The sequence below is a fragment of the Macrobrachium rosenbergii genome, chromosome 3 (assembly GCF_040412425.1).
Source record: "Macrobrachium rosenbergii isolate ZJJX-2024 chromosome 3, ASM4041242v1, whole genome shotgun sequence".
NCBI classification, from domain to species: domain Eukaryota; kingdom Metazoa; phylum Arthropoda; class Malacostraca; order Decapoda; family Palaemonidae; genus Macrobrachium; species Macrobrachium rosenbergii.
Window position 1 is genome coordinate 50,682,530 of NC_089743.1, and position 15,000 is coordinate 50,697,529.

The window sequence follows — 15,000 nt, forward strand, 5'->3', positions numbered from 1 at the left end:
GAGAGAGAGAGAGAGAGAGAGAGAGATTTGACCCCGTAAGCAACAGGACTTTTGTCAGTATATGATTGCAGAGTTTTAATCGCGTTTTAAAAAATAATATTAGCTTAATTCGTAAAAACGAATAAAAGTAAAACAACTTATTGAAAATAAAAGAATAACTGAAATATGTGAAATAACATCAAACAGTAATGTTAAAACTTTCACTTTGACCTGGAAACAGTTCTAATTTTGCAAGACAATTTTGTTTCCCTTTCTCCTGTTTTTTTGTTTTTGTTTTTATTTTTCATGAACCAGAGCACCCGAGGTGATAAAGGGCAAAGAGAAAGAGATATAGGTAAGGAAAAATAAGTTTTTATTTATCTAATGAAAGGAAATATGTCCTCTGATCTTTTTCACAATCGACTGAAAGTTACAAACATAAACACGCACAGATAGATAGAGCTGAAGTATTAAATATCTCTGAATTGCTCATGTCAATTGATTATCTTCTCTCAGTTTCAGTCGGTGTTATATCAGTCCATATAAGTAAGAATGAAAATATAATTCACGAAATTCAATTCTATTTTAATTAGAACTGAGAAGTATTGAAGTACAATGTATGACTCTATTGTATAAAAAATAATCACACTTAAGTTATTTGTTCTTCCAGGAATTTTCGGACATATTTTAGTCCAAATTTCGTTCTATTAAATTAATTATCAAAGAGTCATGATAAGATTTTTTCCTATAAAACTTTGTTAACATGAATTGGTTCAACAAAGAAAAGAAGGAAAACGATACTGTAGTCCGTAACCTTTAACTGCAAAACAAACAGAACTCCAGTGCAATAAAACAAAAAAAAAAAAACAAGTAAAAAAAAAAAAAAAAACATACCCCTAAAGAGAAGGTTTATAAGGTCAAGGTCACCCGCTCTGAACATTCTGCACCACTATCTAACACATTCTCTCTGGGTTTCCCGGATATTAATGCCGTTTCATTCCAACATTTCTGCAACGGTGCTGTCATTCAATTTTGAGACGTCCCTCTCCTCCTTCCTCTTATGAGTCTCGGATACTAAACCATCCCCTGCTACGTAAACCTTTTCCAGTATATATCTCTATGTATAGCAAACATCACGAGTTCTTCACCATTTTTTAGTACTTTATGCTAATCTTTTGATTAAAATTTTGTCTGATCATTACTTGTCACCGTATCATCTCTCTTTATTCAGGATGTAGAACGCAAATGATTCGTTTTATCAGCTTTCAAGATTTTTATTATTCAAAAATTCTATATCACTAATGCAATGCCAAGTACGAGAGTGAAAAGGAGCACCATTTAATTTTCTAAATATTCTTCAATTCTAGACCTCTCTAAACCTTTAGCAACCTTTTAATTTCACCAGTTCTGCACCCTTAACTTTGATATCATTCCGAAATTATTGTTAAATTTTATCTTACAAATCAATGAATTCTCTCATCATTCCCAATAACATTTCTAGCTACCTCTTCTTCTGTACTATTCGCTATTATAACCGTATTATTGTTCACAATCATTTTCAACCTTTTCTTCTAACACATTTCCTTTTTAAACTTTCTCCTTTCTACGCTACATTTACACAGCCTTTTCTTATTAACAAAACGCTATTCATACATTTCTCCTTTTCGTTATCTTTATCATCAATCTATCAAATACACACATACATACATACATACATACATACATATATGTTGTATGTATGTATGTATGTATGTATATATATATATATATATATATATATATATATATATATATATATATATATATATATATATATATATATATTTATGTATATATATGCGTGTTTATATAAATTATCTAAGTGCAATGAAATTTCTCTGCAACGTATTTCTCCCTTTATACATAACATATGATCGAATAATTAACGATCCAGCATTGAACGCGAATTTAAGTCTGGAATTATGACTAAAACTAACCTCTAAATCTCTAAAGCTTTTAAATGTTATAATATTTTAGTACAGACTGAAATCAGTTATTCGCGAGCGAATACATCATCCATTAAGAGTTAATCTTCGGGATTAATTTGAATATTGAGGGTTCTTGAAAGTGCAATGCTTTTATCATTTTGTTATGCTTAATACATAAATACCATCAGGTTTCCCTTAATAGCTAAGAGAGAGAGAGAGAGAGAGAGAGAGAGAGAGAGAGAGAGAGAGAGAGAGAGAGAGAGAGAGAGAGAGAGAGAGACTTTCCTTAGTTTTAGATTACAGTGTTCTAATCACGTTATAAAAAAATATTGAATTAATTTATAAAAAAAAATTAAATAGAACCACTCAATAAAAATATAAGCAATAACTGAATTCTGTGAAATCAAAGCATATCTAATAGAGATGTCAAAACTTTCACATTGACCTGGATACAATTCTGATTTTGCAAAATATATATTTTTTCCTTCCTTGTTTCTCTTTGTCTGTTTTTCTTTCACTTTCCACGAATTAAAAAGCCAGGGTGATAAAGAGCATAGGGAACAAATATAGGCAATGGAAAATAAGTTTTTGTTTAGCTAATGGAAGGAAAAATGTCCTCTGATTTTTTTTATAATCGACTGAATGTCAGAAACATACAGACACACAGACAGACTGAGCTGAAGTGTTAGCTCTCTCTAGGTAGTTTATGTAAGGTTAGTTAATCTTCCTTCAGTTTCGTTTCGTAATATGTTAGTACATATGGTAAAAAGTGAAAATCAAAGTCAAGATAATCAGTTCAATTTTAATCAAACTGACACGAATTTAAGTCAATCTTTTAACTCTATTATATAAACTTAATCCAATGTGATCTATTAGATCTTTCAAATATTTTCGGATATATTCAAACCCAAATTTCATGCTATTAAGACAATCGCGTGTTAAGATGGGAATTCTTTCCTAAATAACATTTCTTAACAAGGACTGGTTCCACAGAAAAACAAGTAAAAAGTTGCTATATGGCCTACCCTTTAAATACTAAACCAAGAAGAACTCTGGTGCAAAAAAAAGGAGTATAATAAAATAAAAAAGTCCCCCAAAAGAAAAGGTTTATTAACTGAAGGTCGCCCCCTCTCAGCATTATATCTTCTTCTTTCGACCTTATTCGTCCCACTGTATAGCAGGGTCAGCCGCTCGAGTCAACTTTCTACATCTATTTCTATTCCTAGCATCTTCTTCCCCCAGTCCCACCTCACCTAAATCCCTCCTCACCACACCCATCCATCTGATCCGTTGACACCCCACACTCCTCCCCATCACTGTCATGTTCTTAGCTCCCTTGATTGGTTCCAACGCCCCACACTCCTCCTCCCCGTCACTGGCATGTTCTTAGCTCTCTTGATTGGTTCCAACGCCCCACACTCCTCCTCCCCATCACTGTCATGTTCTTAGCTATCTTGATTGGTTCCAACGCCCCACACTCCCTCCTCCTCCCCGTCACTGGCATGTTCTTAGCTCTCTTGATTGGTTCCAACGCCCCACACTCCTCCTCCCCATCACTGTCATGCTCTTAGCTATCTTGATTGGTTCCAACGCCCCACACTCCTCCTCCCCGTCACTGGCATGTTCTTAGCTCTCTTGATTGGTTCCAACGCCCCACACTCCTCCTCCCCATCACTGTCATGTTCTTAGCTATCTTGATTGGTTCCAACGCCCCACACTCCTCCTCCCCGTCACTGGCATGTTCTTAGCTCTCTTGATTGGTTCCAACGCCCCACCTCCTCCTCCCCATCACTGTCATGCTCTTAGCTATCTTGATTGGTTCCAACGCCCACACCTCCTCCTCCCCATCACTGGCATGTTCTTAGCTCTCTTGATTGGTTCCAACGCCCCACACTCCTCCTCCCCATCACTGTCATGTTCTTAGCTATCTTGATTGGTTCCAACGCCCCACACTCCTCCTCCCCGTCACTGGCATGTTCTTAGCTCTCTTGATTGGTTCCAACGCCCCACACTCCTCCTCCCCATCACTGTCATGTTCTTAGCTATCTTGATTGGTTCCAACGCCCCACACTCCTCCTCCCCATCACTGGCATGTTCTTAGCTCTCTTGATTGGTTCCATCTCCTCTCTTCTTATTACATGGCCATAGTATCTCAAACGAGCTTCCCTCCCTAGCCTTCTCCTTTACATTACATATACTAAACATTCTTCTAATATCTTGACTCTCCCTCCTTTCCAGTAGTGGTATTCCAGCAATCCATCTCATCATCCTCATCTCGGTTCTTTCCAACAGTCCCTCCTCTTTCCTCTTAAGTGCCCAGGTTTCTGCCCCATAAAATAGTACGGGCCTGATAACTGTCTTTTAAATCTCCATTTTGAGCTTTAATGGCATTTTCTTGTCTAAAACAACTCTAGTTACTTCTCTCCAATTTTGCCATGCTTCTTTCACTCTCTGTCTAACTGCTTTCTCAGTACCTTCCTCTTCTGTTATTATTGATCCCAAATAGTAGGACTCATTGTTCTGCTTTAGCACTGTACCATCTTCCACTTGAATGTTTACTTCTTCATGTCCTTCTCTACTACTAGTCATTAATTCAGTCTTTCCAATGTTCCCTCTGAGCATTATATACCACTATCTAACGCTTTCTCTCCGGGTTTCCCGGATATTAATGCTGTTTCGTTCCAACCTTTCTGCAACGCCGTCTGTCATTCAATTCCAAGATATCTCTCTTCTCCTTCCTCTTATGAGTCTCAGATTCCAAACCATTTCCTACTACATAGCCTCTTCCAGTATATATCTCAATGTTTGGCAGACGCTACGAATATTTTACCATTTTCATTCCTTTATGCAAAGCTTTTCACCAGAATGTCTTTGCCTCACTATTTGTCATCGCATCGCCTCTCTTTGTTTAGCACATAGAGTGCAGATGCTCTTTGTTATCAGCTTCAACGATTTTTATCATTCAAATTCTGCTTAAAACAGAGAGGAAATCAGTACCATTTAATTTTGCATATAATCTTCAATTTTATATCTTTCAACCAAAAATTTTATATAATTCCGAAGTTATTTGTTAAATTTGATCTTACAGGTCAACGAATTCTGTTTTCACCACCCAAGATAGCATTTTTAGCCACCTGTTCTTCTATACCATTCGCCATCATAACAGTATTATTGTTCGCAGCCATTTTCATCCTTTTCTTTTCATCCTTTTCTTCTAACACACTTTCATTCTTAAACTTCCCCTATTCTATGCTCCATTTCCAAAACTTTTATATTACTGTATATTGCCTTCTGCTTTTTGTTAGTTTCACTATCAATATATACATATATATATATATATATATATATATATATATATATATATATATATATATATATATATACACTGTATATATATGTACTGTATATGTATATATTTATATATATATGTATATAAATTATATGTATGTTTATGTATATATATATACATTTATATATAAATATATATACAAACATATATATATATGTATATATATATATATATATATATATATATATATATATATATATATATATATATATATATATATATATATATATATATATATATGAATCAAGCAAGGCAATGGAATTTTTCTGGGACGTATTTTCCCTTTTATACATAAAATACGACCGAATAATTAAAGATCCAGCACTGAACACGAATTTAAATCTGGAGTTACGACCAAAACTAACCTCCAAACCACTATTAAAATCACGTGGATAATTCCTTTATATATCTGAAGCGGAAGGTCAAGACGATGATTTAAACGTCGTTAGAGAATAAAAGGTTCTTGCTGTAAATTCTTTTGCCCGAGTCAGTCCAAAGTTTGTGGGGAATAATGGTCCAAATAAGATAGTGTCTAATTTTCAAAGGCCATTGTTTATGAATCCTTGCAACGGAATACAAAGGCACTCAAGCGCATTCACACATACACAACACACAAGGCAGGCAGTAGTTAAAATACTTTTTTATAGATTTTTATTTAAGCTTTTAAAATGATCCTGAAATTTACAGATCAAATTATAATAATTGTTATTATTATTTCGACCGATAAGCAAATATGCATACAAACATGTACTTACAATTATACACACACACATATATATATATATATATACATATATATATATATATATATATATATATATATATATATATATATATATATATATATATATATATATATATATATATATATATATATATATATATATATATATATATATATATATATATATATATATATTTGTGTGTGTGTATATAAAATATGTAAATCATTAACTATCGAAAACTTGCACAATTCCTTCCACTGTAATTCATAAACTGTTAATCGAATATGATTTAATGTTTAATTAGTTTGGAGTACACCGATATGCCAATGTTAGAATGAAGTGAAAAATCCTATAAAGAAGAAAACCAACAAAATACTTGAAGAGAATATGAACTAAGAAAGATAATGAGCAGCAAGGAAAATAATTGAACTTTACATAAAGGTCCATTATGCTGAAACTCCATAATTAAGGACTCCATAAAAAAAGGCTTAGAAGAAATAAACAAATTATTAAGAATATGTTTAACATTACGAAATACAAAACCTAGAAAAAAAGAATGTGAGACAATCATTGCCCGTATATTAGACGCTAAATAAAGAAACCGGAGTCCGCTCATATATCATAAGTAAATGTTGGTTCTCTCTCTCTCTCTCTCTCTCTCTCTCTCTCTCTCTCTCTCTCTCTCTCTCTCTCTCTCTCTCTCTCTATCACCATTACGTCGACCATGGGAGAGCAATCCGTATATTAAGATTAATAGCTGTAATAAATTTCAAATTTCATGCAGATACTTGCGTGCTTTAGTTCAGGATGGGACAACTTTCCTTACTTATACATATATATATGTATGTATGTATGTATGTATATGTATATATATATATATATATATATATATATATATATATATATATATATATATATATATATATATATATATATATATATATAGTTAGATAGATAGATATTTAGACAGATATATACATATATATGTATATATATATATACTATATATATATATATATATATATATATATATATATATATATATATATATATATATATATATATAAATATATTTATATATATATATGTGTGTGTGTGTGTGTGTGTGTGGAAAGAAATGGAGAAAAGATGAGGAGTCCAGCGTCTGGAATGGAATATTTCATTTCAATGACCTAGATGGTTTGGGTGTGTGACGAGATGGGGTGATAACAGTTAGTATGAAAATAAAAATAACAAAAGGAAACAGTAAATATGGAAGTAGTAAAACGATAAACTTGTAGGAAAGTCAGGGGAATCATGGAAAATTGTGATATAAGAAACCCGAGATCTAAATGGAATATATACAGAAAATATCAAATTCAATACAGGGGAAAAGTTAATTCAGATATGTCCATGATGATGATGAATCCCTTAGTAAAAGGCATTTATGAGAAAGGTGTTCATCAAGTTGCTTATAAATTCCAAGTATAAGGAATTCAAATCTCATTCAATGAACTAAAAGATACTGCCGATCCTATTTGGTCATGACATGATTCTTCTTAAAAAGTTGGCTTTTGAAAGGACGTGGGCTTATATATACAACCTATGCTGTGTCACAATTTATATTTGATTAAATGATGAAAAAAGGCAGTATATTTTCTAGTGACCTCTGAAGCAATAGCAAATGGGCACTAAATTCAAAAGACTTATCGCTTCCCAATGTTTTATTGGCATTCCTACTAGTACCAAGGTATAAAAATTTTCATTCAACATATTGCTGGATGTTTCTTTTATATTTTACTTGGGGTAAGAAAGGAAATTTGATTACCATGTCAATCAATTTTTCAAACATGTCGAGGAAGAATCTTCTTGGAAAGAGAACAGTTTTATTTTTTAGGAATCAAGAATGACTGGTTATCAGAATTGGATAAAGCAATCTTTCTAAATTTAAAAGAATCTCAGAGATGCATATATTGTATACTTGAACATTATCAAGATTTAGCGGTATCCTCTATACGGGCAACTTAAGTGAAAACACAGGGCGATGGTCACTGTCCTTCTAACTGGTGATTAGTGGATGAACGTTCGGTGCAGAAACTTTTGTAAAAAATGGGCTTTCTCTACAGCTACACGGAAAGCTTATCAGAAACTCGTCGAGTCAACCTAAAGTATCTGTTTGCAAATGCACACTGTACATACATACAGACTTACACCTGTGGTGATGTATAATACACAAATTACGTGTAATGTGATTATCATCACATACACACACACAAACATGTATACATACAACACACACACATATATATATATATATATATATATATATATATATATATATATATATATATGCATACACACACACACATATATATTTTATATATATATGTATGTATATATATATATATATATATATATATATATATATATATTTATGTATATATATATATATATATATATATATATATATATATATATATATATATATATATATATATATACATACAGGACATGAAATATTAAAAAAAACGTATCGTGTCTCTCAGTTAACTACAGAAGGATCCACGTTAATACTCTCGATTACAAGGACGCAATTTATTTTTAAAAACATATAAAACTCCTACTTTTTGTCCATCCTTCTGTCCACAGAAGGATGGACGAAAGCTATAAACTTTGTATATATTTTTACAAATACATTTCGTCTTTCAAATCAAGAATATTGCAAAATTTGATCTATTTTATTGAATGTAATTGCTGCTACAATGCCGTTAAGTTTAAAATACTCCTTTTCTATTCTGGTGGTGCCCTTTTCTTCTTTTGGAAGGCTGAAGATTAGTTGTCCCAAACTAATCTTCAGTCTTCCAAAAGAAGAAAAGGACACCATCAGTAGAATAGAAAAGGAGTATTTTAAACTGAACGGCATTGTAGCAGCAATTAGATTCAATAAAATATGCTTAAATGAGGGGTTACTGCCTACTTATATAATTTTATCTACTTATTCATCAGTCTTTTCACTAGATATTGTTCTGTTTCAATGGCCTTTGTCGAAACATCAATATTCCACATACATTCCAATCTTTCAAATCTGTTCTAATCTCATGTAGCCAACGAGTCCTTGAAATTAATATTTTTATTTTATTTTTATTATCGCTCAATTTACTTTTATAACTACATTTCCATTTACATTTGCAGATTTTTACTACTTTTTTTATATTCCTGTGTTCTAAAACGCCTGCCTCATTAAACATTTTTGTTAACACGCTGCTTTTTACGTAATTTATGATCCGTGGTTTATGTAATCCACAATATCAGATTACTCTCATGTGACTCATTTATGTCATCGTAAAGAAATTATTACTTTGAGAGAATAGACAAAAAAATAAGATTTGAAAATGGAGAGCAAATCCAAGGATCACTTCTTTCCCATACGGTATTACCCCTCGTAAACAGTGCGTATAGTCCAATAGAGTTTGAAGATCTTCCTCAGTGCACTTGATAAAATGTTTACCTATGGGCTTCTGTGTGACGTAGCTCTTTATTTTATTATTATTATTTTTTTTCTTTATCAAAGTTGATTTGCATATTTCTCAAATGTTCATTTCTTTTATCCAGTACTAGTGAACCTAGGGAGTGTTTGAAGCCTTACATACCTATAATCGAAAACATTGCCCATTCCATCCTAACTCTTTTGTACTTTGGCAGTCATTATCGTTATAACTGCAGAGAACTGGTATGCTTAACAATGTTTTTCGTCTGCTTCATTATCTTTGCCACTCTTCTCGAATTATTTTAGTTTTCTGAAAAGAAAACTATTATGCCGGCTTTTTCTGTCCGCCCTCAGATCTTAAAAACTACTGAGGCTAGAGGGTTGCAAATTGGTATCTTGATCATCCACCCTCCAATAATCAAATATACCAAATTGCAACCCTCTAGCCTCAGTATTTTAAAAATTTTATTTAAGGTTAAATATAACCCTAATCATGCTTTTGGCAACGACATAGAACAGGCCACCACCCGGCCATGGTTAAAGTTCCATAGGGCGTGGCTCATACAGCATTATACCGAGACCACCGAAAGATAGATCTATTTTCGGTGGCTTTGATTATACGCTGTGGGCGCTGCACAGAAAACTCGATTGCGCCGAGGAAACTTCATCGTATTTCTTACTTGTTTCTAGTTTTCCTTTGCATGATTGAAGTTCCTTTGGAAGGTGAAACGAGATGAAGTTTACAGTTCGTGAATTTTGCTTGGTACAATCACGATTCATTACACATAGCCCAAACAGAAAGATTTTAGCTCGTCACCGGACTCTTCATCAGCATGTTCCTAGAAATGACTACTCCTGCGTTTTCATTCGCATAGTTTAGTATATAGTTCATTCAAAAACTTCTTTCAGTTTTCTTCTGAAGATGGAAAGAGAAACCCACAATATTCCTGTGTATAACTTGTTTACTTGTAAATATTTACATGTTACTTTTAAACTCGAGTACTTTCAGGTCCTAACTGTGACCCTTTTTCAAGAGATGAGGTAGTCAGGCTGGTTCAAGGCCCAGCAATCTTCTGGAACTTCTCTCTGTGCTGTCATTTATATGATGGCTGTCCTGGTTTCCATTCTCTTGAGAGTTGTTAATCTCCTCCTGACGGTTTGATATCCTGATCTGATGGTCAGTGGTATTAACCCTTGTGGTATGTGAGTAGTTACCATCGGTCTGTTGGGCAGACCTTGAACCAGCCTGACTACCTCATCTCTTGAAAAAGGATCACAGTTAGGACCTGAAAGTACTCGAGTTTAAAAGTAACATGTAAATATTTACAAGTAAACAAGCTATACACAGGAATCTTGTGGGTTTCTCTTTCCATATAGTTTATTCTTGAATCTCTTCCATGCAAAAGGTCATAAAAACACATGTCAAAAACTTATCGCACGGACATTGCAAAAATGCTGAGTACAAGTCAACAATTTATAGGTTGTCCTAACCATTGTTTCATATGATTAACCAGAATTTGCCAAAGATTTGTTGTTGATGACATATGTGCGATAAGCTGCGGACATGTTTCATACGATTACATACGATTATTCAGAATTTGCCAGATCCGTCGTCTACGTACGGTCGTTCGCTTGTTTTCAACCTGTTTATGATATGCATGCGATAAGGTGCCGACATGTTCATGACTTGTTGTATTGGGACTCCACTGGATTGGATTTTCGACAGGAAACTGGTGCTAGAGGCAACAGTACTACGGGCTTACAGTGCAATGAAGGATCCAATTGCCTGAAATATTTAATTTAGCAAACAAAAGGGGATGCTTATGTTTCATGTTTTGATGTACTGAACTATACAGATCAAAGCTTTAAACAAACACTAAAAAAAATAAGTGTTGTATGGAAAAGGGAGAGAATACTAAACCTTGAACTATTGAGAACCAAAATAAATTATTATTTCCCAAAAGAAGTGCTGTCATCTCGTTTTTTGTGCGTGTATGTATTTGTTAGCGAGTAATTCCTGTGGGCTGTCACGAGAAATGACAACTGATCAAAGGAATCTGATGAAATATGCACTAGTTATTGGATGACCTTATATTGAAAATTAACTTGCGATAGATCCCAGGTAAATGTTAAAGTCAAAGGTTAAGGGCAAACTGTTTTATGGAACTCGCAAAAAAAAAAAAAAAAAAAAATCATGTTATTCCAAACAACTGCATATTTGAGATTTTCATTTCATATTAACGAATACTAATATCTGTTACTTAAAATTAAGTCCTTTAATCTTGCCCTACAAAAGTCAAACTGAAAGCCCCGAAAAATCCTGAGCAATTTAAAGAATTCACTGCTATTTTTACAACTACATATGTTTATCAACGTTAACTATTAAATTTTACCGGACACGCGATTCTTTTCATATTTTTTGCACTACATAGCTGGTTAAACAGCTTTGTTGCGCTCTTTAAATGGTCACGACGATATTTCTTTTATAATAGAGTTCCCTGGTTTTAAGTTTTATAACTGTCAGAAATATCCTGTGCTGAACAAGTTTTATTTGGCCAAAATTATTGTTATAGCCTTTTCATACTCATCAATTATATACCTAATATGTGCCTAATATTTAACAAAAAATCTTGTTTTGTCTCTTTGCAGGGAGGACTGTCTGAGGGCGTGGCTACAGCTCAGGAAGACTCCCCTCCTGGGGTGCATCTGCCCCGACGGAAATGATAAAACCTGTTCTTATTTGTACACACTTGTCAATGAGAATCCATGCGTTGGTAAGGACGACAGTTCCTGCTTGTTTTCTTTGTGGTTTTAAGTGACTTTCTTCCGGCTCAAGATAGCTTAGTTGGCTTCCGTTTTCCATTTAGACATTTTTCCAAAAGAAGAAACTTTATATTTTGCTTATGTTTTTCTTTCGCTGGTTTCTTTTTTTTTATGTAATTTAGGCTATTTGTATAATGATAAATTTTTTGATTTACAGACTTTGCCAGATCTTCAAGTAATCAGTGTTTTAGGGGAGAATGTGATCTTCTCCCTATGGCTGTTGATGAGTAATATGTATATTTGCTAGGATATTTTATGAGTATTATGTGTACTTGTAAGAATATGATTCATTAGGAATCATAAGGAATTTTTTTAAACATTCACATTTAGAATTTCATAATGTATTTTGTGTATAATGAAAAAAAAATTCCCTGAGTTCTTAATTGATAATTTCCCTGACTCCTTGACAGGAGTTTCAAAACTATATATTAAAATATCAAATAGAAAATTGTAAATGAAAAATAAGGTTTTAACCCTTTCGCAAAAAGAGCATAGTATTCTAATTACAGGTAGATGAAGCCTTTAAGCAATGCAATTGCTTTTAGTTGGTCACGCTGATTACTGATTGCCCAAATCACGTTTATTTTGGCTTATTTGTCTTTTGTTGTCTTGATTTTTGACATTTGTTTTGTGCGTGTCAGATTCCTGTAGGATATATATATATATATATATATATATATATATATATATATATATATATATATATATATATATATATATATATGTATGTATGTATGTACGTATATATATTTATAATATATATAAGTATATATACTTTTATATATATATATATATATATATATATATATATATATATATATATATATATATATATATATATATATATATATATATATATATATATATATATATCTGCTTTAGATAACACGCCTGGAAACAGGTAAATATTGTCTAGTATGATGTGTAATTATTTGCCTCACAGGTACATTCATTGCTGATTACCGCTTGATATCATTAGGAGTAAATTGACACCCATGTGATTCAGGCTGTTTGTATCGGTCTGTTAGCACGTCTGCGTGTGTGAGTCTGTCGCATTAGGTTTAAGTGCGTCTGTATGTGTGTGTGTCTGTATGTCTGTCACATCCCTCTGTGACGTGACATCGCCCCAGAAGTACCTCCCGTGACGCTGTGGCTGTTATGTATACGTTGCAGAGGGCGATTACCCCGCTCGAGTAGCCGCCATGGCGGCTATCTCCGAGGAGATGAAGACCACTCTGACGAAGCAGCCGCCCGTGCCCACGGCAGCGGCTACCCTCCTCATCATATCTTCCTCCCAAACCGAACCCCGCTACCCCATGTCCACTATCTACCACTATCCGGAGCTCCCATCCACCTCCAGTACGTGTCGTCGAAACTCATTTTTTTTTTAAGTAGCCGTCTGTTTTCAAAACACGTTCGGCCGTCTGTGATCACCACTCGCACCTGTCTACCTACCTACCTGTCCGTTTATTTATTTATTTTTTTTTATTTTTTTTTTTTTGTAAATACACACACACTGCACCTGTCTCGCAACCTCGGCACAGCTGCTAAATTATTAGGTTGTAGTCCAGCAGAGTATGTGGTATGATATAAAGTCAGTGTTGACACCACCAGCACCAACGCCTCATCTCCTAGTATGTGTGTGTGCGCGCGTGTTTGTTTGCTCCTGTTATCTACTAAGTCTGCCGTCTCTCTCTCTCTCTCTCTCTCTCTCTCTCTCTCTCTCTCTCTCTCTCTCTCTCTCTCTCGTGTGTAACTTTTTATTGTGTTTCGTTTGTGTCTCTGAGCTTAAATTGCACTGATATTTCTCGTTTGTCTAATCAAAGTGTGATATCAAATGACTTACTGAAGCTAAACATTAATCTACTGTAACTTCAAAGTAAAGGAGTGTATTTTGTGATTAGAAGTAGGGATCATTTGTATATACATACATACATACATACATACATACATACATACATACATACATACATACATACATATATACATATATTTACCATATATATATATATATATATATATATATATATATATATATATATATATATATATATATATATATATATATATATATATATTCATTTTTTTGTATATATACATACTGTATATATATACATACATATATATATATATATATATATATATATATATATATATATATATATATATATATATATATATATATATATATATATATATATATATATATATATATATATATATATATAATACCCACAACCAGCTAAACTTTGAAATTCCATCCTTCAACAAAACCAAACTCCTCCCGATTACCGATGTCAATACGAGCAACATATTCATCACCATACCATCCCACGCCCACGGGAAAACTTCCGCACACAGAGAAACATGACGTCATTGTCTTACACCAACAAACGTACACATGTACACATGAAACAAGACACACGTATCTGTGAACGTCACGTATCCATATGAAGCACCTTGCATGTCTTGGCTGGCCAACCATACACCACGGCCAGCCAGAAGTCCAGTTTTGCACCTGTCCGCAAGAGCACCTGTAACTTACTGACGCTGTCACGCCATCACAATAGCACCGCTTTTCGAGTCTCGTGGCTTCGCTAGTGGCTTTAGACTGGTTAGTCTTGAAAAACGTGATGCACTTTGTACGTAGGCATAAATTATGATTAATTATCATTTTGTATAAATATCAGG

At 33.4% G+C, this 15,000-nt stretch overlaps 1 protein-coding gene across 1 annotated transcript in view; it reads left to right on the forward strand.

Annotated features, from left to right (window-relative positions):
- The window catches only part of LOC136855562 (uncharacterized), a 244,629-nt gene that overhangs the window by 110,969 nt on the left and 118,660 nt on the right, over positions 1-15,000 (forward strand). Inside the window, exons 4-5 of the mRNA XM_067132664.1 lie at positions 12,136-12,260; positions 13,483-13,668. Coding sequence (XP_066988765.1) covers positions 12,136-12,260; positions 13,483-13,668 — 311 coding nt within the window. The remainder of the gene's footprint in view (positions 1-12,135; positions 12,261-13,482; positions 13,669-15,000) is intronic.